Here is a 27,518-nt window from a genome sequence, read left to right as displayed (position 1 = left end):
TCTCCAGGGGAACTTCCCAACCCAGGAATCAGACCAGGGTCTCCTGCATTGCTGGCAGATTCTTTACCACCTGAGCTACCAAGGAAAGAGGTACTTACTTTGATAACATTCTGTATTCTTTAATAAAACTTTTCAAATATTATTTATGATTTACAAAGTTATTCATTGATACACTGATATAATTTAATTTCAAGAGGCAGGTGAAGCAAGACCTTAAAATGAACATATCATTTTGTCTACCTAAGTAAATTTAGAAAGAAAAGTAAACTGTAATAAATTCCAATAAAATACATACAACATCTGTTTAATTGATCTAAGTATGAGGGCACAAAATCATTTTCATAATGGAATACATTTCACAATGTATAAAGTACTGTCTTATATACTCATCCATCCCATCTCATCTTCCAAATTTTTAATTTGCCGAAAAAGTGCATAAGCAGGTGATCCCCAATGTTCCTAAAGGCACCTCCCTTCTGCACCAGAATTCTAATTCAGGAGGTCCAAGTTGGGCTTCCCTGGTGGTCCAGACAGTAAAGAATCTGCTTGCAAGGCAGGAAACCTGGGTTCAGTCCCTAGGTCAGGAAGATCCCCTGGAGAAGGGAATGGCTACCCAGTCCACTATTCTTGCCTAGAGAATTCCATGGAGAGAGGAGCCTGTCAGGCTACAGTCCATGGAGTTGCAAAGAGTTAGACATGACTTAGTGACTAACACTTTCACTTTTACTTTTAGGTATAAGTTAGAACCCAGGTATCTGATTTGTTAAAAAAAGGACATGGATGATTCAAGGCAGGAATACTTAAAGACTAACAACATCGACAGTTCTTTCTGTTACCACTATCATCCACAACGTGAACCATATAAATTGATGGATTCACCACAATTACACAGTGAATTTTTAATTCCTTAATTATCATATAATTCAACTAAATGGTTATAAATTACTACAATCCTAAAAAAATCAACCACTTTTTTTTAAAATGAAATACTCAAGAAAACAGTCTATCGAACCAAATGCTGTTCCCAAAGTAACCATGATCTCTAGTGGCTTGGATCAAGTTAATCTAGCTACCTAAGTGAAGTGAAGTCACTTAGTCGTGTCCAACTCTTTGTGACCCCGTGGACTGTAGCCTGCCAGGCTCCTCTGTCCATGGGATTCTCCAGGCAAGAATACTGGAGTGAGTTACCAATTCCTTCTCCAGGGGATCTTCCTGACCCAGTCTCCCGCATTGGAGGCAGACGCTTTAACTTCTGAGCCACCAGGGAAGCCACCTAAAGCACTCTCCAAATTTCCTGCAGCTAACTATCAGAAGCACTTAATCTCTTATCTAAAATCTCTTATTTGGATTTTAAGAAGGCAATACAGTGTCTATGCCTATACTACAGTGCCCAGATTACAGCACATTCCCAGAGAAGTCTGACACAGCACCCAATAATCAGATATATTATTTGTACAGCAAAATGAATAAGTATTCACACTAAGTGGAATAAATATTACAAATTGTCTCACTTCAGATCATGACAGGTTTTGGCATCAAATGAGTTTGAACCAAATTTCAAAAAAATAAACACTTGAAAAAAAGTCTTTAAGCAACAGCGATTTTGGACTTTGAGATTACAAATAAAGGACTGTAAAAACTTTAAAAACAATATAAATGAATGTACATGCAAAACAACAGACTTACAAATATAGAAAACAATAGCAGTTACCACTGGGGAAAGGAGAGGCAGGTTAGGGTTATGGTTAAGAGATAACGAACTACTAACCACTATGTACAAATAGATAAGCAACAAGGATATAGTTTAGCACTGGGTATTGTAACCATTATCGTGCAATAACTTTTAATAGAGTATTATCTGCAAAAGGACTAAATCACTATGCTCTACACTGTAAATTAATACTGTAAATCAACTATATGAAAGTTAAAGTGTTACTTGCTCAGTCGTGTCTGACTCTTTACAAGCCCTTGGACTGTGTATAGCCTGACAGGCTCCTCTGTCCATGGAATTCTCCAAGCAAGGTATTGGAGTGGGTAGCCATTCCCTTCACCAGGGGATCTTCCTGACCCAGGGATAGAATCCACGTCTCCTATATTGCAGGTAGATTCTTTACCATCTAAGCCTAAGGGCTTAAGAGAAGCCCTGCTTCACTTGAAATTTAATAACCTTATCTTTTAGGTTTTAACTTATAAATCAACCTCAATAGAAAGCTTCCCCTCATCAATACTGGGTTACTACTCTTGTGCACATGTAAACCCTATGCTGCTGCTACTAAGTCGCTTCAGTCGTGTCTGACTCTGTGTGACCCCAGAGATGGCAGCCCACTAGGCTTCCCCGTCCCTGGGATTCTCCAGGCAAGAACACTGGAGTGGGTTGCCATTTCCTTCTCCAATGCATGAAAGTGAAAAGTGAAAGTGGAGTCACTGACTCTTAGCGACCCCATGGACTGCAGCCTACCAGGTTCCTCCATCCATGGATTTTCCTGGCGAGAGTACTGGAATGGGGTGCTATCACCTTCTCCGTTTAAACCCTATACTCACTTCTATTGTAGTGGTTGCCTGTTTATTTCTGCAACCCCCTCCACCATCACCATCCCAGACTGTAGGATACTTTGAATCAAGAGCCACATATTTTTCATATTTTACTCTCAAAAGCTAGCAAACATCTGTGACATGGTATTCATTTAATAATAGTTAGTGAATGAATACGGAGAAGGCACTGGCACCCCACTCCAGTACTCTTGCCTGGAAAATCCCATGGACGAAGGACCCTGGTAGGCTGCAGTCCATGGGGTTGCTAAGAGTCGGACACGACTGAGCGACTTCACTTTCACTTTTCACTTTCACCCACTAGAGAAGGAAATGGCAACCCACTCCAGTGTTCTTGCCTGGAGAATCCCAGGGACAGGGGAGCCTGGTGGGCTGCCATCTATGGGGTTGCACAGAGTCGGACACGACTGAAGCGACTTAGTGGCAGCAGCAGCAGCAGCAGCAGCAGCAGTGAATGAATAAGCAATTATGAGTACCAAGACTTTAATCCAGTGAAGTTTTATGTTGCTCTACTAGCTTGATCTGTAAAGCATGATTAACATCAATAAAGATAAATCTCTACATGTTGAACTGGGACAAAACCTAAAATATCTAAAAAGAATACTCAATAGCACATACATGTAATACACATGTTGTTTAGTTGCTAAGTTGTGTCTGACTTTTTGCAACCCCCTGAACTATAGCATACCAGGCTCTTCTGTCTGTCCATGGCATTTCCCAGGCAATAATACTGGAATGGGTTTCCATTTCCTTCTCCAGAGGATCTTCCTAACCCAAGGATAGAACCACTGTCTCCTGCACTGCAGGTGGATTCTTTACCACTTAGCCTCAGGAAGATACCATGGAGGAGGGAATGTCAACCCATTCCAGTATTCTTACCTGGAGAATTCCATGGACAGAAGAGCCTGGCAGGCTACAGTCCATAGAGTCGCTCTGAGTCAGAAACGACTGAAGTGACTAGCACACCGAATGACACAGGTAACAATATGAAAATAGTGCTTTGTTGCTGCTAAATAAAACTTTTCCTTAAATTTGTTAGCTAGGACATTTTACACAGTAAATTACTACATGAAATAAACTATTTAACATGAAGTAGTTTCATTACTATTTTAACACAGGGTTTTTCTGCATTACATATAGATAAATACAGTACAGTGGACTTTAGGTGTTAATCCCTGTAAGGTCCCTTCCTGCATCAGGAATTTTAGAATGGAGGGTGTTAAAAAGGTAACTTGCCTTCTCCTAATTAATATAATCTAATTAAACTGACATGTATGGATGTGAGAGTTGGACTGTAAAGAAGGCTGAGCGCCGAAGAATTGATGCTTTTGAACTGTGGTGTTAGAAAAGACTCTTCAGAGTCCCTTGGACTGCAAGGAGATCCAACCAGTCCATTCTGAAGGAGATCAGCCCTGGGATTTCTTTGGAAGGAATGATGCTAAAGCTGAAACTCCAGTACTTTGGCCACCTCATGCGAAGAGTTGACTCACTGGAAAAGACTTTGATGCTTGAGGGATTGGGGGGCAGGAGGAGAAGGGGACGACAGAGGGTGAGATGGCTGGATGGCATCACTGACTCGATGGACGTGAATCTGAGTGAATTCCGGGAGCTGGTGATGGACAGGGAGGCTTGGCGTGCTACGATTCATGGGGTCGCAAGGAGTCGGACATGACTGAGCGACTGAACTGAACTGAATTAAACTGACAACTTAAAAACGACAAACAGGCAACGTGAAAATGGAAAACTAAATAGGTGTTTAAGCAAACAGGTAGTTACACAAGAATTTGGGGGTTTGAGAATTCTGTCAGGCTCAAGGCATATATGATCATTCTTGGGCATACCTTTCTTTTTCTGAAGTGCAACAAAATTGTGTCCGTTATTTTCTTTCTTTTCTAAAAAAATATTATTTACGTATGGCTGTGCTGCGTCTTTGCTGCAGGGCATGAGTTCTTAGTTGCTGTGTGTAGGCTTTCTCTAGCTGTGGCAAGTGGTGGCTACTCTTTGGTTGTGGTACTTGGACTTCTCACTATGGTGGATTCTCTCGTATGGAGCATGGGCTCTAAGGTGCATCGGCTTCGGTAGTTATGGCTCACGAGCTCAGCCACCTGGACTTAGCTGCCCTGCAGCATGTGGGATCTCAGTTCTCGGACCAGGGATCTAACCTGTGTCCCCTACACTGACTGGCAGATTCTTTACTACTAGACCACCAGGTAAGTCCCCATTATTTTCTTTTAAAGGAGATTAAATTTTTCTCCAGAAACACAATCTGAGATATTTCCAAGCTGGAACATACTAAATATTTAAGGAAAATAAAGGAGAAAAAATAGGGGGTGTATGTGTGTTGGTGGGTGGGTGTACAGACTTTTTCTGAAATGTAACCCCAATGAGAGTGAGCTAACCGACAAAGTTTCATTTAACTACTAGACATATCTAGAATACTCTACCTAATTTACATAGGCAGTCACCATACAATCATACATAACAGAAAGTTGACAGGATAATTAAAAGATCAGGAAAGGCTGTCTGAATTATGTATGAGCTTTCTATTCTAAATACAGGAGTTTAATTCTAAGGAGGTTGGAGGAAAAGCTCTATTGCTTCTAATATCAAGTTAGACACTTTCTGTATGAAAACAAGAACACATATTATTATTTCTCAAGGGAAAAAAATAATTAATTTTGAACCTTAGGCTTAGATGATTTATCATAAAGTTTACAAAAATTACAAAGAAATTTTTTTGTAGATTGATAACCTTTTCTAACATGCCAGTAACTTTTAGCGAGTTTCCAAACTGATACTGTTCAAAAGTAGACGTCATTCTTTACAGAAGAAATGATACAGTATCTAAGATTAAATAATCTGGTTTTTAAAAAGCAGGGATGAAATAAGTTTATCAAAGTAGTGAAGATGACTGAAGCTGGGAGATGGGTACACAGAGGTTTATTACTCCTTCTACACCTTTTTTTTTTTTTTTTTTTTTACATTGAAGTACAGTTAGTTTGCTTCCCTGGTGGCTTAATGGTAAAGAATCCTTCTGCCAATGCAGAAGATACAAGTTCAGTCCTTGGATTGGGAGGATCCCTTGGAAAAGGAAATGGCAACCACTCTAGTATTCTTGCCTAGGAAATCCCATGGCCAGAGGAGCCTGGCGGGCTACCGTCCATGAGGTCACAAAAGAGTCAGACATGACTTAGTGACTAAACAACAACACAGTTAATTAACAATGTTCATTTACAATGTTCTGTTAGTTTCTGGTGTACAGCAAAGTGATTCAGATACCTATAGAGAAATATACCTATATATACCCTTTTTCACACTTTTTTCCATTATAATTTATTAAAAGATATTGGATATAATTCCCTGTGCTATACAGTTTAAGACTTTGTTGTTTATATATTTTATATATAGTAGTTTATGTCTGCTAATCCCAAATTCCTAATTTATCCCTCCCCTCCCCTTCTCCACTTTGGTAATTGAAGTTTGTTTTGTTTTGTTTTCCACTGTCTGTGTGTCTGTTTCTGTTTTGTAAATAAGTTCATTTGCACTATTTTTTAGATTCCACATATAAGTGATATCACATGATATTTGTCTTTGACTTACTTTACTTAGTATCATAATCTCTTAGGTCCATCTACATTGCTAAGAGTGAAAAACTGGCATTATTTCATTCTTTTTTATGGCTGAGTAGTATTCTATTGTATATATACACCATATCTTCTTTACCCATTCATTTGTCAATGGACATCTTGGTTGCTTCCATGTCTTGGCTATTATAAACAGTGCTGCTATGAACACTGTGGTGAATGAATCTTTTTGAATTAGAGTTTTCGCTGGATATGTGCCCAGGTGGATTGTATGGTAATACTATTTTCAGTTTTTTAAGAGACCTCCATACCATTCCCCACAGCAGCTGCACCAGTTTACATTCTCGTCAACAATGTAGGAGACTCCTCCTACTTTTGTGTATGTTTGAAACAATTAAATCACTAAGTTGAAATTAAAACAAAAAAAATTAGGTTCATTAGATTTATGCCTCCCTGGTGGCTCAGCTGGTAAAGAATCTGCCTACAGTGTGGGAGACCTGGGTTCGATCCCTGGGTTGGGAAGATTCCCTGGAGAAGGGAATGGTTACCCACTTCAGTACTGTGCCCCGGAGAATGCCATGGACTGTATAGTTCGTGGGGTTGCAAAGACTCAAACACAACTGAGCGGCTTTCACTTCACTCACTAGATTTATCCAAACTGCTAGATTTGTACAAAGGAAAAGATCATCAGAGGTCTTGCATATACTGCTTTAAACTTTCTGTATTATTTAGAAATCCAAAAGGGTCTAAGACTCTGAGGTTATAAGAAAAGAACATGTTTGAGAAGTTTATACTAAAAGAACAGCCTAAAAGAGACTTAATAATACAAGGATTTTCCATTTATCATTCTTTAAATGTAAATGTTAGTGCTGTGTAGGACAATAAACTCTCTCAGCAAGTAATCATTATGGCTAAGCATTTGTTTTTTATCTTTTGAAAGAAAAACTAAAGGTAATTTATCAAAATATGGCTTTGTGAAATCAAGGAGATCAAGATATCAACTTGATTTTAGAGGAAGACAAACTTAAATTTAATATAGTCAAAAACTATGTAATTTTATACTGTTTGCATTGTATTGTTTGAGCTATTATATCATCTCATTCTTGGTATAATCTTGTCAGGTAAGTTTGGTTGGGCAAGCAATGTTGTTCAACACAATCCAATAGAAGAAATAAAACTGAGGATCATTTATAGTACTTTCTTGGAATTAATATCCCATCCTATCCATTTAAAAGGCTTCTGGAAGTAGGATCAAATAAATGGCAATTAAAAAGACACCGAGGACTCAGATTGTCCTTCTCACTGGTCATATGTAGAAATAATAGAAAAGACCAGATATGTGGCCCCAAGAAAACACATTTTAATACCCCACAGATCTTCTCTAAGGAGGACATAGCACTTCCAGTTGACCTCTATGCATATTATTAAATCTATTAGATTAACAGATAAAAACCTACAGGTCTATTGCTCTGTAGTGGGGGGCTCAAGTTTTGTTTTGGTTGGCTTGGGGTTTTTTTGCTCTTCTTTTCAATGATCTCATCAAGAATAGATACTAACCTAAACTCACAGGTGTCTCTCTTGCCTTTATCTGATCTTTCTTTACTCTGTTTTGAATGTCTTTTTTGTATAACCTCATTTTTCCTTAAAAATGAAGCTTCATAGCTACTTCCTGCAGTAAGTCTTCCTAGACTCTGCCATCCTTCTTTCTCATCTTTCTTTCTTTACTTACATGATACCTTTACTAGCTTATAAACTTTAGGAGGACAGGTTACTTTATTCTATCAAATAAGTCTTTAGTTTTTCAATGATTCATCATTATTTCATATAGCAATAAGAAAGAAAAAAACACTACCAGTTATAACTGTAGGACACCAGAAATATAAGGTGATTCCAACTTCAAATAAGCTAAAATGTGAGGGAAAAATATTCATCTCAGAATCGATGAAATTCTGCATGTCTTGACTCTGTATTTCAGTATTAATAAAATATTTTGGCATAAAGAACATGAATATTAAAAGTTTGCAGAATGACTGGATAAATGAATGAATTAATCCCAGACTGGCGCTTCTCCTCAGTATGCATTTTTTGATTCATTAAAAAAAAAAAAGAATATAAAGAATAAAAAATTTAGATTTTAAAAACTGAGACCTATGAATATATTTTGCAGACAAAGGTTCTGATTTTAGTTGGATAATGTAAAGCACCAGGAAGGAAAAATTTTTTTCTAAATATAACTGTTATGGTTTCACATTTAAAAAAAAAGGAAGAAGAAGAAAACCCATAATGTCAATTGCCTGGGTGAATAAACATTATTATATTATGGTAGATAAAACAGAAATATCTTGTTTGTAGTATCCATTCTTGATAACGTGCACTAATAATAGGGAAAGGAATTGTAAATAACAAAGGATAATTTAAAATTCACTTATACTATTTTTAAAGTATATTCATATTGTAACTAACATAGACTATCAGGCCCAGAGGTAGATATTAATAACTAACTAGCACTTGTTAGTGGCTCAGATGTGAGCCTGCAATGCAGGAGACCTGGGTTCGATCCCTGGGCTGGGAACATCCTCTGGAGGAGGGCATGGCAACCCACTTCAGTATTCCTGCTTGGAGAATCCCCATGGACAGAGGCGCCTGGCGGGCTACAGTCCATGGGGTCGAAAAGAGTCAGACATGACTGAGTGACTAAGCACAACACAGCACTTGTTAAGTAGCAGAAAACAAACTGGTTCTTAACCTTGGATTAAATTTATAAGGGAAAGATGCTGGAAGTCAAAATCTGAAAACTTTAGAAAGATGAAAATATTTTAAAGTTTAATCCAAATGAGAAGTTTATAAGTTGCCTTGTCATTCCTTTGAGATAATGGTGAAGTCTAGATACTACTAAGAAGTATACGTGGTCTAAAGGAGTAGAAAACATAAAATCCTACAATAATAAATTTAGAAACCTATCTTCCTTTCCTTTATATTTTTCTATGTCCTCTAAATTAACATTATGAAAACAGCTCCTCTTTACTGAGCTCACTGCTTTACATACATTATTGCTAATCTTCAATAACCTATAGAGTAGATATTAACACTATCATTTTATACCTGAGTACACTGAAGCTATAAAAGATTAAATAACTTGTTCAAGGTCACAAAGCTAGCAGTGGTAAAATCACCTCTAAAGTTTTGACTTATGTGTAAGTAGCTTTTTGGTCCAAAAAAGAAAGCTTGGCAAACAACTGGGAAATCTTCTCTGTGCCCAGAAACAAAAGAAAAAATAAAATGAAGGCAGCATTATCTCAACTCAACACAAAGAGGCAGGAAGGTTGCCTTGAGAAAAAACATGCAGAATTCTGGTGACTGATCAATTCTGGACTTTCACTTTGTAATATCTAACAGCAGTCAAGTAATTAATCTCAATAACTTTTAGACTGAATATGTACAATAATTAAAGACTACGTTTACTAATCTAATACATATATATTTTACAAGTTTATCACTAAAGAAAGTAGATTTAAAACTTCTCTTGATTCTACAATTTCAAATTATTTATTTTCATTTTGCCACTATGGGAAATCATTATTGCAAAGGAGTTAAGGACAAAGGCCACAGAGAAAGACAAGACTGGATAAAATCCTGGCTTCTTAGATATATAACCTTAAGCAAATTACTTAACCTCTCTAAGACTCACTTTCTTTATCTGTAAAATAAGGTTATTAGTATCTGACTCAGAGGGTTACCACAGTGAGTAAATGAGATAATGTGCATATAGCATTACACACAGTACCTGATATACAGTAAGGATCTAATAAATGTGTTAAGGTAATATATTTTGGCGACTTTTATGTTTTATTGGGATATTTTATACTAAGCAAAAACTTTATATTTTACTGATTGTGGGGTTATAACACAAAGTGCAAAGAAAATAAAGATTAAAATTTCATTTCTGAATGCTCTTTGGAGCAGGCCTTCTCAGTCTTGCAACAATTTACCATGAAAAAATCCAAACTTTAAAAGAGAAAAAGACAAACTGTTAGTCCTTTGAAATTCACTAGGTCTTCTGTATGTGATAATGGAAACATATTTAAAACATAAAGCAGAGCACAATATTGTAACAGGTCCCTGCTGCATGAACACAACTGTTTCTCTTAGAACAGAGTCAATTTCCTCATCCACCACTGAGGGGAGCTATAATCTAGGAAAAGGTTTATATGGCGCGCAAGGTTATTTTTCAACTTTCTCAAACCTTAATATATTGATTTAATAAACTCTTATTAAAATACCTTTTAAACTAACTAACTTAACAAGTACAAGTGGAATCTCTATTCTTCCTTGCTTTTTCTTTTTAACACTTATTTAACATACTACATATATTAACATATATTTAACATACATTACATATACTATCTAACACAGTATATATTTTACACGCATTAATTTTCATTCTCTCTCTCTCTCACACACACATTAACACAAACTTCATGAGCAAGAGATTTTTTTTTGCTTTATATACTACTCTATTTCCAGCACCTAGAACACTATCCAGCACAAAGTACATAGTGAATTAACGGCTACTGAATGAATGAATGAATTCTGGTTCATTTATTTGAAAGCTTGAGATATACTGTAAGATGATGTCAAATAAAGTGAACTGCTATTGCCTGAAAAATGTAATGTCTACTTACCATGAATTTAGATTTAAAAGAAAATTTCTAAGAACAATTTTTTAATCATATAGATGAGTATACAGAGATCCCATGAGAATGACTTAGTATATATTTATAGTAGAATATCTCTTAAATGATCTGAATGTCACAGAGAATTGGTCAATTAAAGGGAAAAGTTATGAATATTGATACACAAACATTTAACTTTGTTTAATACATATTAATATGGAGAAGGCAATGGCACCCCACTCCAGTACTCTTGCCAGGAAAATCTCATGGATGGAGGAGCCTGGTAGGCTGCAGTCCATGGGGTCGTGAAGAGTCGGACACGACTGAGCAACTTCCCTTTCACTTTTCACTTTCATGCATTGGAGAAGGAAATGGCAACCCACTCCAGTGTTCTTGCCTGGAGAATCCCAGGGACAGAGGAGCCTGGTGGGCTGCCGTCTATGGGGTCGCACAGAGTTGGACACGACTGAAGCGACTTAGCAGCAGCAGCAGCAGCAGTAATGTGTTTCATTCACCAGTTTTCATGGCCTCGTCTTAAGAATATAACTTTGTTGATCATCCATCTTCTCATATAATCAACAGTTATATCATTAGTGTATTTTCAATCACTTCTTTTAATTAATTTTTATTAGAGTATAGTTGCTTTACAATGTTGATAGTTTCTGCTGTACAGCAAAGTGAATCAGCTATACATATACATATATACACTCTTTTTGGATTTCCTTCCCAATTAGGTCACCACAGAGCACTGAGTAGAGATCCCTGCATTACAGAGTAGGTTCTCCTTGTTGCTATTGTTCAGTGTCTCAGTCGTGTCCAACTCTTTGCGACCCCATGGACTACAGCACTCCAGGCCTCCCTGTCCTTCACCATCTCCCAGAGTTTACTCAAACTCATGTCCATCAAGTCGGTGATACCATCCAACCATCTCATCCTCTGTCATCCCCTTCTCCTCCCACCTTCAATCTTTCCCAGCATCAGGGTCTTTTCAGATGAGTCAGCTCTTTGCATCAGGTGGCCAAAATATTGGAGTTTCAGCTTCAGCATCAGTCCTTCCAATGAATATTCAGGACTGATTTCCTTTAGGATTGACTGGTTTGATCTCCTTGCAGTCCAAGGCACTCTCAAGAGTCTTCTCCAGCACCACAATTCAAAGGCATCCATTCTTCAGTGCTTGGTCGTTTTTATTATCCAGCTCTCACATCCATACATGACTACTGGAAATCCATAGCTTTGACTAGACGGACCTTTGTTGGCAAAGTAATGTCCTTGCTTTTAAAATGCTGTCTAGTTTTGTCATTGCTTTTCTTCGAAGCAGCAAGCGTTTTTTAATTTCATGGCTGCAGTCACCATCTACAGTGATTTTGGAGCCCAAGAAAATTAAGTCTGTTACTGTTTCCATTGTTTCCGCATCTATTTGCCATGAAGTGATGGAACCGGATGCCATGATCTTCACTTTTTGAATGTTCAGTTTTAAGCCACCTTTTCACTCTCCTCTTTCACCTTCATCAAGAGGCTTTTTAATTCCTCTCTGCTTTCTGCCTTAAGGGTGGTGTTATCTGCATATCTGAGGTTATTGATATTTCTCCCAGCAATCTTGATTTCCGCTTAATTCCAGCCCCGCAATCTTGATTTCAGCCCGGCATTTTGCATGATGTACTCTGCACGTAAGTTAAATAAGCAGGGTGACAATATACAGCCTTGATGTACTTCTTTCCCAAACTGGAACCAGTCCATTGTTTTGGATCTGGTTCTAACTGTTGCTTCTTGACCTGCATACAGGTTTCTCAGAAGGCAAGTAAGGTGGTCTGGTATTCCCATCTCTTGGAGAATTTTCTAGTTTGTTATGATCATACAGTCAAAGGCTTTAGCATAGTCAATGAAGCAAAGTAGATGTTTTTCTGGTGCTTCCTTGCTTTTTCTATGATCCAGTGGATATTGGCAATTTGATTTCTGGCTCCTCTGCCTTTTCTAAATCCAGCTTGAATATCTGGAAGTTCTCAGTTCACACACTGTTGAAGCCTAGCTTGAAGGATTTTGAGCATTACTTTACTAGCATGTGAAATGAGCACAACTGTGTGGTAGTTTGAACACTCTTTAGCATTGCTTTTCTTTGGGATTGGAATGAAAACTGACCTTTTCCAGTCCTGTGGCCACTGCTGAGTTTTCCAAATATGCTGGTATATTGAGTGCAGCACTTTTTCACAGCATCATGTTTTAGGATCTGAAATAGCTCATCTGGAATTCCATCTCCTCCACTAGCTTTGTTCTTAGTGATGCTTTCTAAGGCCCACTTGACTTCACATTCCAGGATGTCTGGCTCTAGGTGAGTGATCACACCATCGTAGTTATCTGGGTCATTAAGATCTTTTTTGTATAGTTCTTCTGTTTTGCCATCTCTTAATATCTTCTGCTTCTGTTACATCCATACCATTCAGGTTCTCCTTAGTTATCTATTTTATATATAGTATCAATAATATATATCTGTCAATCCCAATTCCTAATTCATCCTACATCCCTCTTCCCCCCTTGGTAGCCATAAGTTTGTTCTCTACATCTGTGTCTCTATTTCTGCTTTGCAAATGAGTTCATCTATATCATTTTTCTAGATTCTACATATAAGCAATTCAGTCACCTTTAAATGAAAGCAATATATAAGGACAAAAGAGGAATATCTGAATGCAAAACCCTTTTCAGATTTTCATAAATTTTCCCCCAATGTTTTAGTTGCTTTTCCATACCAGATTTCACAGCAGTTTTTAACAACTCACTTCTATCAACTCTTTCTAAAACATTTTAACAGTGTTCATGAAATAATTCCTCAAACTGATAGTTCACTGGCCTAGGAAATATCTAATTAAATAATTACAACAACAGGTCAACAGCATTATAAGAGGTCTTGTAAAGTGTCAAAAACAACTTACAACTCACTTGGGAGAGGAGTGTCTAGAAGTAGGTCAGAGAGTAGCCTACTAACCATGTTGACACATGTGGGATTAAAACTATGATGTCTTATGGATCGAATGGAAAGTATGAGGTAATCCATGTAAATTAAGTAGAGATTGACAAGAAGAGTTTCTACTGTAATGACATATGGATCCTTCGTATACTATCTTACTGTCACTAGAGTCTACTTTTTAAATTTTTCTTCAATATAGTTAATGGATGCTACTGTAATTTTTCTCTTAAAAAGAATACTCCTTTAAGGTGTTTGACTAGATCATTCATTTATTTACTCACTCCTTCACCAAACATAAATGGAGCACCTACTGCACAGAAGGTGTTATATAAAAAAAATTGTACAGGATACAGAAATAAACGGAATAGAACTTCTCCCCTATTAAATTTACTTTGCCAAGCAAGAGCCCTGTTAGCACTGACCTAGGTTTTTCCAGAACATAACACACATGCCCAATTCTAGTCTATCTTCTAGGTGAGAATATACCACTTTCTTTTGTTTTGTTTTAGGTTTAATTACATAAACTCATTCTTTCACATTAAATAGTTCACTATTTATGACGGCTGTCTTAAAGTATGTAAATTAGTCATGTTCTCCGTTAAGTTGATGCATTTTAAAAGAGTTTAGTCACAACATGAGCATTCATGCTTTTTCCCATGAATTAAGAGTAAAACAATTTCACCATACCATAAAGTCTGATAACTTTAACCTATGTACGTAAATAATGGATACATTTAATATTTACCTTTTTCTGTTTAAACTCTTAAAAAATATACATTATGCTAGTCAAATAGGTCAAATCCCATAAATGTCTCTAAAAAAAAAAAAACTGCTGTAAAAACAGGTAAAAGTCAATAATAAAAAAATCATATTCATCTAATAAACTATTTGTTATTTCTTGCACTAGGTTCCTAGCAGTCATCATTATTATTGCCACTACTGCCACACTATCATTAACAGTGTCACTATGACTAATAACTGAGGAATTGTGTGTTCCTCCCACATGCTGAATAATTTTACTTTACTTCAGATTAGCTCTTCAGCACCTAGATTCCCCTAAATTTTGACCATCTCTTTAAATATGGTAATTTTTGTTTTTTGTTTTTTTGACACCCATAGCTGAGAAATTAGGTTTATACTAAAAAAAGGTAATATCTTCCTTTACATAAAAGGGAGTTGAAACCACAATTCAATTTTCTTTCTTTCTTTCTAATCTGGCATAGGAAATGACTACTATAGCAACAAGAGTAGGGAGAAAGAACTGTTGTGTTAAAAAAGTTCAGAATAGGAAACTTGCAATAATACTCCCAATTCATTCCAGAAATAAAAATATACAGAAAATACTGAATATATATGCCAAAATTGACTTTTAAAGAAAAAAAGATGTAAATTAGGGAGTTATTAACTGATTCCAAAATGACATGCTGCTGCTAAGTCACTTCAGTCGTGTCCGACTCTGAGCGACCCCCATAGACGGCAGCCCACCAGGCTCCCCTGTCCCTGGGATTCTCCAGGCAAGAACACTGGAGTGGGTTGCCATTTCCTTCTCCAATGCATGAAAGTGAAAAGTGAAAGTGAAGTCGCTCAGTCGTGTCCGACTCCTAGCGACCCCATAGACTGCAGCCTACCAGGCTCCTCCATCCATGGGATTCTCCAGGCAAGAGTACTGGAGTGGGTTGCCACTGCCTTCTCCGAAATGACATGCTAGATAACTTTTAAATATATCATTCCCCATGAACTTGAAAACAAAAAATCTCTATAAAGAGATAATATTCAAAAAGTTTATAAAAATATTCCTATTGATGGAAACAAAGTTAGGGACCTAGAAAATCCCTATAAGATGATTTAGTAGAAACCTTTCATTTTATAGATGAAGAAATTAAGCCCTGGAAAATAATCTCAAGGTCACCAGCTTTGAAGGCACATCAGGATTTATACACAATTCTAACCAATCCAAAGTTCATGCCTTCTCTACACTAGGATATGGGAGAAAGGAAAATGCGTTTTTTTCAAATAAGGAGGCAGAATGATAAGAAGTCAGAAAATCTTTCATCTATTAAAAAGCATAAAGATGCCTGGAAAACCTACAAATGCAGTGTTCTCTCTGCAACACAACTCAGAGTAAGGATTCCAAAATTTTCTGATGACACAGGAAAATTTAATCTCCAGTAAACAGTTCAATTAAAATGATGGTTTTATAAAGTTTTTAAACAATATGAATAATAGTTAAAAGTCACCTATATTTATTTTTATTAGATTTTTATGAATCTAATTTAGCAATAAACACTAGGAGAAAAGAAATGCTAATGTATTTTATTTTCCATTTTCCTACTATGGCCATCCCCTCTTCAATCACTTTAGCAATAAATAGGGAAATCAGCTAAATAAGCTTCTGAGCTTATATATATTTTTCAAAAAAAGGATATAAATATACTCTTCAACTGGAGAAAGCGATGGCACCCCACTCCAGTACTCTTGCCTGGAAAATCCCATGGATGGAGGAGCCTGGTAGGCTGCAGTCCATGGGGTCGCGAAGAATCAGACACGACTGAGCGACTTCCCTTTCACTTTTCACTTTCATTCATTGGAGAAGGAAATGGCAACCCACTCCAGTGTTCTTGCCTGGAGAATCCCAGGGATGGGAGAGCCTGGTGGGCTGCCATCTATGGGGTCACATAGAGTCGGACACATCTGAAGTGACTTGGCAGCATACTCTTCAACTTAAGAAACATATACTCCAATATGGAAAGGATGATTCAAAATATAACTTTTTATCTCATGATCCATTTAAATCTCACTGTCTTAATTTTAGTATATTTTTGTGCTGTGCTTAGTTGCTTAGTCGTGTCCAACTCTTTGTGATCCCAGGGACTGTAGCCTGCCAGGCTCCTCTGCCCATAGGGATTCTCCAGGCAAGAACACTGAAGTGGGTCGCCAAGCCCTCCTCCAGGGGATCTTCCCAACCCAGGGATTGAACCTAGATCTCCTGCATTACAGGCAGATTCCTTACCATCTGAGCCACCAGGAAAGCCCAAGAATACTGTGGGTAGCCTATCCCTTCTCCCGGGGATCTTCTGACCCAGGAACTGAAATGGGGTCTCCTGCATTGCAGGCAGGTTCTTCACCAGCTGAGCTACCAGGGAAGCCCAGTATTTCTCTACTGATTCTTAAAATATTTTTATGAAATATATAACACAGAACGTAAAAGATTTTTCCTAAAATTCTATAGATTTGAATGTATTTTGCATCCAAACCTAATCTGTGGCATATAGCTTTTTTTTAACACTTCTATCTTTCAGTAACAGCTTATAATCTATTTCTCAGAAATTTAGAACTGCTGTGCCTCTATTCTAAGATTAACCAGATGTATAATAAGAACACCTTTTAAACAAATATAAAGTTATTGTTTACATCTACCATTAGTTACAACCCAAAATTAACAGGCTAATTCTTTAGTACATCAAGTTAACAGAGCTATACAACCAAGCCATAAAAATTGAAAACCGTTAAAACCATCCATTGGGGAGAAGATTTTAACTCAATGAAAGCTAGATTTTTGAGGCTATAACCAATTTCAAGAAATGTAAGTTTGTTTGTTTTCAAAACCTTAATCTTACTCCAAGTATAGTGTTCAAACCTATCACTACAGAAAACTCAACGTGTGAACCATTCACACAATGACACTAGCTTGACATCCAGCCACCTCCTTCCACTGTATTTGGACATGACCTCCCTCCCAAGCTCCCCAGATCTTTGTGTCTAAAAATGGCCCAGCTACTGTTCAAAAAAGTGTGAGATTCCTTTTGCCACTAAAATATAAAACAAAATCACTCACAGAGAGGAAAAACATGCTGTTTTATAAAGCATGTTATAAAACTGTTACAAATATATTTTACAACTGTAATAATGATCATGATAATGATGTCAGTGACAATGATAAAAGCTAATATTCACTGAAATTATTTAATCATCACAACCCTATAAATTGATTGCTGAGAAGTTAAGAAACTTACCACAATCACAGAGCTTATAAATGGAAAATCTAGGGCTTGCAACCTGTCTCTCAGACTTCAGAACTCACACATAGTTTCGTTGCCTGTCTTCCCTAATCTCCATTTAATAAACATTCATTAAACAACTACTATCTTCCTACAAGTCACCTGGGACACCATCATAAAATTCAAACTAACTGCAAATGATTATTAAAGTACTACTTGAGAATCCCTCAACCCAAAGAGTTAAAGCATACACTTTATTTTCAAATATTTCTAAGATCATTCATAATTTCATTCAACAAATGTTTAAAAGAGCATTTATGTTATGTGAGAAGCACCATGTCAGATGCTAAATAGATAAAAAGATGAATAAGACACGACCTTTCCTTCAAACTACCAACAGAATACACAGAGCATACACATAATTCAGTATCGATGAGTAGTTTTACTTTTATGTTTTTAACAAAAATATTGGGTTGGCCAAAAAGTTCATTTGGGTTTTTCCATAACATCTTACAGAAAAACCTGAAGGAAATTTTTGGCTGACTCAACGTTCACCAATAATTCCACTGGTCATTATTTCACATAAAAAATTCTAAAAGCTACAAATCACGAATTTTTTATAAGGCAACATTTCTTCTGCCACCAAAATGCCCCTTAGTAATGTATATAGTTAAAAATATGAACGGTGACAGAATTTAAAATTAGCTTACATTTTCTATGACAAATGTCCACTCTTTATCTTCAAATTCCTCTGCATGAGGATCCTGTAACAAAAGCAAAATATAAAGTTGAAATACATTTTTTTAATCCAGTCAATTCAATTAGGAAAATACAAACAGCCTTGATTTTAGCTTTTATCAACTTTTATAAAAAGGAGGGGCAGAATGGCCTGCTTTTAAGAAACTTTCATAATTTATCTAAATTTAAAACATTATTTTTATTAATAAATTCTCTGTCTTACTTAGGTTAATACATAACATTATTTTCCATCATTGCATAAAACAAGACAAAAGGAAACCATAAAAATATTTTATGACAGAGGTTATACATGGAATTTTAAAAAGTGGTACAAATGAACCTATTTACAAAACAGAAAGAGAATCAAAGAGGTAGAAAACAAACTTATGCTTACCAAGGGGAAAAAGAGGGGAGGGATCAATTGGGAGACTGAGATTGACATACACACACTACTATATATAAAATAGATAACTAAAAGCACAGGTAGCTCTACGCAATACTCTGTAACGGTCTATATAGGAACAGAATCTGAAAGAATGACTTCACATCTATGTGTGACTGATTCACTCTGCTGTACAGCAGAAACTAACACAACACTGTAAATGATCTATACCCCAATAAAAATTAATTTACAAAAGAAACCCAGGGACAGATAACTTGGTGAATGAACTATTAAGAAGCACTTTTTGTGCAGTGTTCAGTCCCTCAGTCATGTCTGATTCTGTGACCCCATGGACTGTAGCCCACCAGGCTCATTTATTAAGATACAGATATCCTAATTTTTATACCTCTAAGTATTTTGAACTCAAAGCATTACTTGAGGCAATGTTTTCTTGATGCAGAGGTTACATATTATAAACATCTGGAATTTCAAAGTACTGCAAAGAACTTCATAACCTACACAAAATGACAAATCTGACATTGATACCCTCATCTGCCCTCCATCACCAGAGGCCTGAGAAAGGGTAACAGATCCTACAACCAAATGCAGCTTTTTTCTAAATGAGTCACACTTTAACCAAGTATTTGGCAAATATTTATTGGCTACTTATTATATAAGGAATTACAGAGGCGTTATACGGATTCAAACATAGTTGTCCTTGCTTTCAAAGACAAATACAACTAATCTAAATACACAGATGATGAATGAACTACGTAGTTTTACTAGAGATTAGAAGACAATACATTTCTTAGAGGAAGGAACAGGAAAAGCTTTACAAGTGAGGAAGCATTTAGGCTAGGTGGGATTGCACAGGATTTCCACAGATACTAGAATAAGTAAAGGTGAAAAGCAACAGATTTTAAGACATAAAAGGAAAAGCAGTGGCGTAGCATCGTAAGTGCATTTAACTTATTCAAGTTGAACTTTATGTTTTAGAGGTGGGGGAGGGATGGAGGTACTGAGAGTGAGAGTATGTGCTAACAGATGCTATTCCCCTACTGTGTCTCATGGACCACACGCTTCTCATAGGGAAGCTCCTTATGCATGACTGATTCCACTACAGTCTATTATTAACCTTCAGTTTCTACGGCCACAGCTGAGTTTGGGTCCTCATCACTTTGTGCCTAGGCTATTTCAAGATAAAAGTAACTGCAGCACCCAGTCTCTCTTGCTCTCCAATTAATCTTGTATGCAGATTAATTCTCCTAAACCACAGTTCTGACCATGTAAGTATCAACTAAGAGTTTTTCAATGATCCCTACAACTTATGGGATAAATTTCAAACTCCTTCATTACTTCATTTTTATTTTTCTACCTTAAAAGTATGGTGACTAGCTGATTCTGAGCTGTCTTAAGGCAACTGTGACAAATTCACACAGTGTAAATCCACACAGATATCATAAAGACCTGCCAAAAAGGAGTTTATTTGGTGGTGATGGGCAGGGGCAGGCAGGAAACGGTAGAAAGGAGAAAGAGGTAGAGGACTCTACTTAGTACTTATTTTCCCAGCCTGGCCCTGCCCAGGTTTGTGAAGGTTTATCGAGAATGACTACTGTAAATGTAGGTTAAAGGATTTTTTTCATGAGAGATTTAGGACCCAAATAGTGCTACTTTTGAGACCAAGTAATGGTGTGACACAATGCTTAGGAAAAAGATATATTACTACCCTTCCTGCTTGCCCCCCACCCACACCACTGTTGAAGAATGCAGCCTAGCTCTAGTGCAGCTTTTACAATTAATAGTAGTGTGTGTGTGTGTGTGTGTGTGTGTGTGTGTGCGTTGCTCAGTCATGTTCAACTCTGTGTGACCCCATGGACTATAACCAGCCAGGCTCCTCTGTCCATGAAATTCTCCAGGCAAGAATACTGGAGTAGGTTACCATTTCCACCTCCAGAGGATCTTCCCAATCCAGGGACTGAACCCAGGTCTCCTGCCTTGAGGGAAGATTCTTTACCGTCTAACCCACCAGAGAAGTTCCAATAGTAGTACTGATAATATGAAATATTTGCAAAGCACACACTGCCTCAGTCACTGTATTAAGAGTTTTAATCATCACAACTACTTATGAAATAGGTATCATTTTTATTCCTAGTTAAAAGAACAGAAAACTGAGGCCTAAAAGATGTAACTTCCCACAAATAAGTGTTAAAATTACGTGCCAATTCTAGGTCTGACTGACTTTTAGCCATGTCGTTAGTTCAGTTTTACCTCTGTGCTCCCAGGGACCTAGAAAAGTACCTGGAACATGGTAGTTTCTCAAGAAAACTTGATTAATGAATTAATGAATATATGCCTTGAAACTTAACAAATATTGAATTGCACCTTATAAGTGATATACATTAATTCTCAAAGTTGATAAAACATTTTTTAGAAACACAGATGAATATTACCCATAACAGAATAATTTTAATGGGGCCAAGGGTCACATCTGATAAGGCAAAGTCACTAAAAAGATGTAAAGGAACAACAATAATGTTCATTTTCAAGTTACTTTAAAATGGTATATCTACAAAACTCATTATGTTATTGACTAAAAACAACATTAGTAATGAAAGTTGCTTCCACCTTGAATCAATTAAGTCTTCTTTACATCCTGCTCCCGATCCTCTAGTGTCTCTTTTATTACCACTGAACTAAAGAGAAAAAGTGAAACAGCTTAAAGAGCCATTTCCCTTCTCAACCCCAAAAGGCTTTTCTTCATTTACCAGAAATAGCTATTTTCAAGCTAATTCAACTTTCAAAATCAAGTGTGCAGGCTAAAGAAATTAATTTCTGCTTAAGTCACAGAAAATTGAAACTTCTTGATAACTTTTTTTAAAAGCACTTTGTCTATGAACACACCTGTGAATATGAGTTCTTTCCTATTTTGCAAATTTCAGAATTAAGTAAATTGTGAGACTTTAATATAAGTAAAAGAAAGGGGGAAATATGAAAAAGCTTTCCACTTGAATATTTTAAAATGCTGTTCAAAAACAAGAATCAAAAATTAATATGAGAGAATGAAAAGCTATTTTGTTTTGTTTTACTTTTTGGTTCTTCTATTACAACTCTGGGAAGATATGGAGCCAGGAAGATAAAGATATTTAAAGATATTCACTGAAGAGAAATGTGTAATACAGCAAACTGGGAAGGAGGGAGTATTTGAGTTTATTTCCCAACAGACTAACATTTAAAAGACAAAAAGTTCAGTGATAGGATTTGCTGAACATTCTCATTAGTACTTGAAAACTACTTACCTTCTAATCCTCCAAGTAATACATTTCAACAGCCACTTTCAACTCAAAATCACTCAGTTAGTGCATATCCTTTGCCCAAACACACAGCTGTCAGCCATTTATCAGCTCTCTTCTAACCCCTTGCTGTCTATCATCATTTTATAAAAGTTGTGTAACTATGTCCATTCATTTGCTTTAACAATAAAAACAGACTAAATCAAAACACAGAAGATTACTTAAAAGTTTTCCTCAAGCATGTCATAGATTCCACCATGGTAATCTATATTCAGAGTGGTTTTTACTACAGAATAGGCCATGCGATGTGAGTGAGTGAAGTCGCTCAGTTGTGTCCAACTCTTTGCGGCCCCATGGACTGTAGCAGCCTACCACGCTCCTCTGTCCATGGGATTTTCCAGGCAGAGTACTGGAGTGGGGTGCCATTTCCTTCTCCAGAGGATCTTCCCGACCCAGGGACTGAACCCAGGTCTTCCACATTGTAGGCAGATGTTTTACCGTCTGAGCCACCAGGGAAGTCCTGCGATGTAAAACAAACCCAAAACCAAACACACAACAACCACACCCCAGGGCTAAATCACAGTGTGACTGGGCAAAGTTACCTTCTTCTTTAGTTTCTTTATCCATACAATGGAAACAATTCTAGAACTTCAGGGTTACTCTGAGAATTAAATGAAATAGTACTCTAAAGGTATTATTGTTAACTACCAAGCTCACTCTATCACTTTAGTAGCAGAGGTAGCTCAAAAAGTAAAGAATCTGCCTGCAATGTGGGAGACCTAGGTTCGAGCCCTGAGTCAAGATGATCCCCTGGAGGAAGAAATGGCAACCCACTCTATTATTCTTGCCTGGAGAATTCCATGGACAGAGAAGCCTGGTGGGCCACATCCCCGGGGCTCACAAAGAGTTGGACACGACTGAGTGACTAACACACACAGAAGAGGTATGGATGGGGAAGGGTAGGGGGTTAATAACAGGCTTTTACGACAGCTGACTGAAAGGTGATAGGATGATTCTGATTCTTTCCTGAAAAAAAAAGAAGAGGAGCTACACAACCTCATGCCTTATTTCTCTCTGGTCAACAGTGTATAAATGATATGCATAATCATGTCATGTTATAATGTCAATAACAATAGTATTACAACTGTAAGACACACATAAAGTGTTAAGAATCTTTCATAAAATAGAATATCTATGAAACATAGAGCATTTGAAAGTAGTGTCCCATTGATGGGACACTAATACATTAACATTCATTATACTGCTTTGTTCTATTGATCTCTTCAGTAGTTCCAGAGCACATCAATTAATATACTGAAATACAAAATCAAAAGTACTTTTTTACACAGTGATTTCACACTTGAAGCCATGTAACTTTGCTCTACTTAGATGTCATATCTTATAGTATTTAGTGGATTTTCACAAGTTTATTTTACTAAATTATGCTCAATGAGATGTCCTCCTTCATTCTGTCCTTCTGCAAAAGTAAAGTCAACATGACTAGAATGATTGAAAGAAGAAATAAAGCATTTGTTTCCTATGTACTACTTCTAAGAAGGCTGAGACATATTTGTCCCCATAATTTTTTTTTTTTTGGAGCAGGTAAGAAATTGGTTCAGTTCAGTTCAGCTGCTGACTCGTGTCCGACTCTTTGCAACCCCATGAATCGCAGCACGCCAGGCCTCCCTGTCCATCACCAACTCCTGGAGTTCACTCAAACTCACATCCATTGAGTCGGTGATGCCATCCAGCCATCTCATCCTCTGTCGTCCCCTTCTCCTGCCTTCAATCCCTCCCAGCATCAGAGTCTTTTCCAATGAGTCAACTCTTCACATGAGGTGGCCAGAGTACTGGAGTTTCAGCTTTAGCATCATTCCTTCCAAAGAAATCCCAGGGCTGATCTCCTTCAGAATGGACTGGTTGGATCTCCTTGCAGTCCAAGGGACTCTCAAGAGGCTTCTCCAACACCACAGTTCAAAAGCATCAATTCTTCAGTGCTCAGCTTTCTTCACAGTCCAACTCTCGCATCCATACATGACCACTGAAAAAACCATAGCCTTGACTAGATGGACCTTTGTTGGCAAAGTAATGTCTCTGCTTTACAATATGCTATCTAGGTTGGTCATAACTTTCATTCCAAGGAGTAAGCGTCTTTTAATTTCATGGCTGCAATCACCATCTCCAGTGATTCTGCAGGCCCCCTCAAAAAAGTCTGACACTGGTTCCACTGTTTGCCCATCTATTTCCCATGAAGTGATGGGACCAGATGCCCGGGTCTTCGTTTCCTGAATGTTGAACTTTAAGCCAACTTTTTCAGTCTCCACTTTCATTTCCATCAAGAGGCTTTTTAGTTCCTCTTCACTTTCTGCCATAAGGGTGGTGTCATCTGCATATCTGAGGTTATTGATATTTCTCCCGGCAATCTTGATTCCAGCTTGTGCTTCTTCCAGTCCAGCGTTTCTCATGATGTACTCTGCATAGAAGTTAAATAAGCAAGGTGACAATATACAGCCTTGACATACTCCTTTTCCTATTTGGAACCAGTCTGTTGTTCCATGTCCAGTTCTAACCGTTGCTTCCTGACCTACACACAGATTTCTCAAGACGCAGGTCAGGTGGTCTGGTATTCCCATCTCTTTCAGAATTATCCACAGTTTCTTGTGATCCACACAGTCAAAGGCTTTGGCATAGTCAATAAAGCAGAAATAGATGTTTTTCTGGAACTCTCTTGCTTTTTTGATGATCCAGCAGATGTTGGCAATTTGATCTCTGGTTCCTCTGCCTTTTCTAAATCCAGCTTGAACATCAGGAAGTTCACGGTTCACATATTGCTGAAGCCTGGCTTGGAGAATTCTGAACATTACTTTACCAGCGTGTGAGATGAGTACAATTGTGCGGTGGTTTGAGCATTCTTTGGCATTGCCTTTCTTTGGGATTGGAATGAAAACTGCCCTTTTCCAGTCCTGTGGCCACTGCTGAGTCTTCCAAATTGGCTGGCATATTGAGTGCAGCACTTTCACAGCATCATCTTTCAGGATTTGAAATAGCTCAACTGGAATTCCATCACTTCCACTAGCTTCATTCGTAGTGATGCTTTCTAAGGCCCACTTGACTTCACATTCTGGGATGTCTGGCTCTAGGTGAGTGATCACACCATCGTGATTATCTTGGTCTTGAAGATCAAGAAATTGGTTAGGAAAGTAATTATTCTAGCGCTTAGTTTCCATATGTGTGAGGACTATTTTAGAACATTAAGAAATAGAGAAGACATTCAAGAAAAAACATATATAAAAAAGCAAGATATACGAACAGCTATATTTTTTGGATCTGGACTTTGAATTTATTTCCAGAATTTTTATTTTAAGCTATAGTATTTATAAGCTATCAGTATTAATAAAATATTTATCAAAAATACATTTTAAATTTACCTTCCTATATTAACATCAATAAAATACCATATATCAATTTTAAAACTCATCTTGTTTTCAGTCAAACAAGGCTAACAAAATGAGACTCAGGACAAGAATTCCACAAACCTCAGCTTTCCACAGAAAAAGCACTTTAAATTTTCCTGTGGGTAGAATGTAGGAAGCAATAAAAGAAGTGTTCCAGTTCATCTTAATTGGAATAAGTTCAAAAAGACTCTCAAATTATTTGGACTTTATACACCATGAAACACCTTGCATTGTTATAAATTGCTACATCTCTAAAAATAACCCATATTAAAGTCCTTACTGCTCATTAAGGACTCAAGTGTGTCAAACAGTGAATACTGAAATATTCTATCATTTAACAATGATTGCACAGTAAATCCTATAACCTATAAAAATGGAACTTACCTTAAAAAGTGTCACAGTGATCTCAATGTTTTCAGGAACAGGCCATACGACAACACCACGGTATGGATTTTTTATTCCAGGCTGCCAGCTATGAGCCTACCAAAAAAAAAAAAAAAAGTCATCAACCTGAAGTACAGAAAATACAATATTAATAATTTGCAAAGATATATTGACCCTATATAACTATCCATTAGATCTGTCTCCCTAAAACAAAAAATGATTAGTCAAATAGAACTTTTCAAGCATCAGACTTAGGCCATGACCATTGGTGGCTGAGACAATAAAGAATCTGCCTGCAGTGCAGGAGACCTGGGTTCAATCCCTTGATCAGCAAGATCTCCTAGAGGAGGAAATGGCAACCTACTCCAGTATTGCCTGGAGAATTCCATGGATAGAGGAGCCTGGCAGGCTACAGTACATAGGATTGCAAATAGTTGGACAAAACTGAGCAACTAACACTTACTCATGACAGTTGTATCACATGTAAGCTACAGACTACTATCTGTAAACAAACATTTACCCTCTCCTACACACACACACACGAAGATAGAAAAATGAGATGCATCATATTTTCAAAAGCTATTTCAAATATTTTATTTTATTTATTATTATTATTATTTTTTACTTTACAATATTGTATTGGTTTTGCCACATAAGAAATCAGGAGAAATATTTTAAAAATTATTTTGTGATCTCAGAACTTAAAGGCAAATTCAAATAGTTGGGGAAACAATGGAAATAGTGACAGACTTGATTTTCTTGGACTCCAAAATAACTGTGGACAGTGACTGCAGCCATGAAATTAAAAGACGCTTGTTGCTTGAAAGAAAAGCAATGACATTTTTTGATTGGGTCGTTTATTTTTCTGGAGTTGAGCTATAAACGACCCAATCAAAAAATGGGCCAAAGAACTAAATAGGCATTTCTCCAAAGAAGACATACGGATGGCAAACAAACACATGAAAAGATGCTCAACATCACTCATTATCAGAGAAATGCAAATCAAGACCACAATGGGGTACCATTTCACACCAGTCAGAATGGCTGCGATCCGAAAGTCTACAAGCAATAAATGCTGGAGAGGATGTGGAGAAAAGGGAACCCTCTTACACTGTTGGTGGGAATGCAAACGAGTACAGCCACTATGGAGCACAGTGTGGAGATTCCTTAAAAAATTGCAAATAGAGCTGCTTTATGACCCAGCAATTCCACTGCTGGGCATACACACCGAGGAAACCAGAACTGAAAGAGACACATGTACCCCAATGTTCACTGCAGCACTGTTTATAATAGCCAGGACATGGAAACAACCTAGATGTCCATCAGCAGATGAATGGATAAGAAAGCGGTGGTACATATACACAATGGCGTATTACTCAGCCATTAAAAAGAATACATTTGAATCAGTTCTAATGAGATGGATGAAACTGGAGCCGATTATACAGAGTGAAGTAAGCCAGAAAGAAAAACACCAATACAATATACTGACACATATATACAGAATT

At 37.1% G+C, this 27,518-nt stretch overlaps 1 protein-coding gene across 1 annotated transcript in view; it reads right to left on the bottom strand.

Moving 5' to 3' along the window:
* The window catches only part of EHBP1 (EH domain binding protein 1), a 347,498-nt gene that overhangs the window by 256,075 nt on the left and 63,905 nt on the right, over positions 1-27,518 (bottom strand). The window contains exons 3-4 of the mRNA XM_052648636.1: positions 26,014-26,109; positions 18,475-18,528 (exon numbers count right to left, since the gene is read on the bottom strand). Coding sequence (XP_052504596.1) covers positions 18,475-18,528; positions 26,014-26,109 — 150 coding nt within the window. The remainder of the gene's footprint in view (positions 1-18,474; positions 18,529-26,013; positions 26,110-27,518) is intronic.

The sequence above is a fragment of the Budorcas taxicolor genome, chromosome 11 (assembly GCF_023091745.1).
Source record: "Budorcas taxicolor isolate Tak-1 chromosome 11, Takin1.1, whole genome shotgun sequence".
Classification (NCBI taxonomy): Eukaryota; Metazoa; Chordata; class Mammalia; order Artiodactyla; family Bovidae; genus Budorcas; species Budorcas taxicolor.
This window is presented reverse-complemented; position numbering and strand designations above follow the sequence as displayed.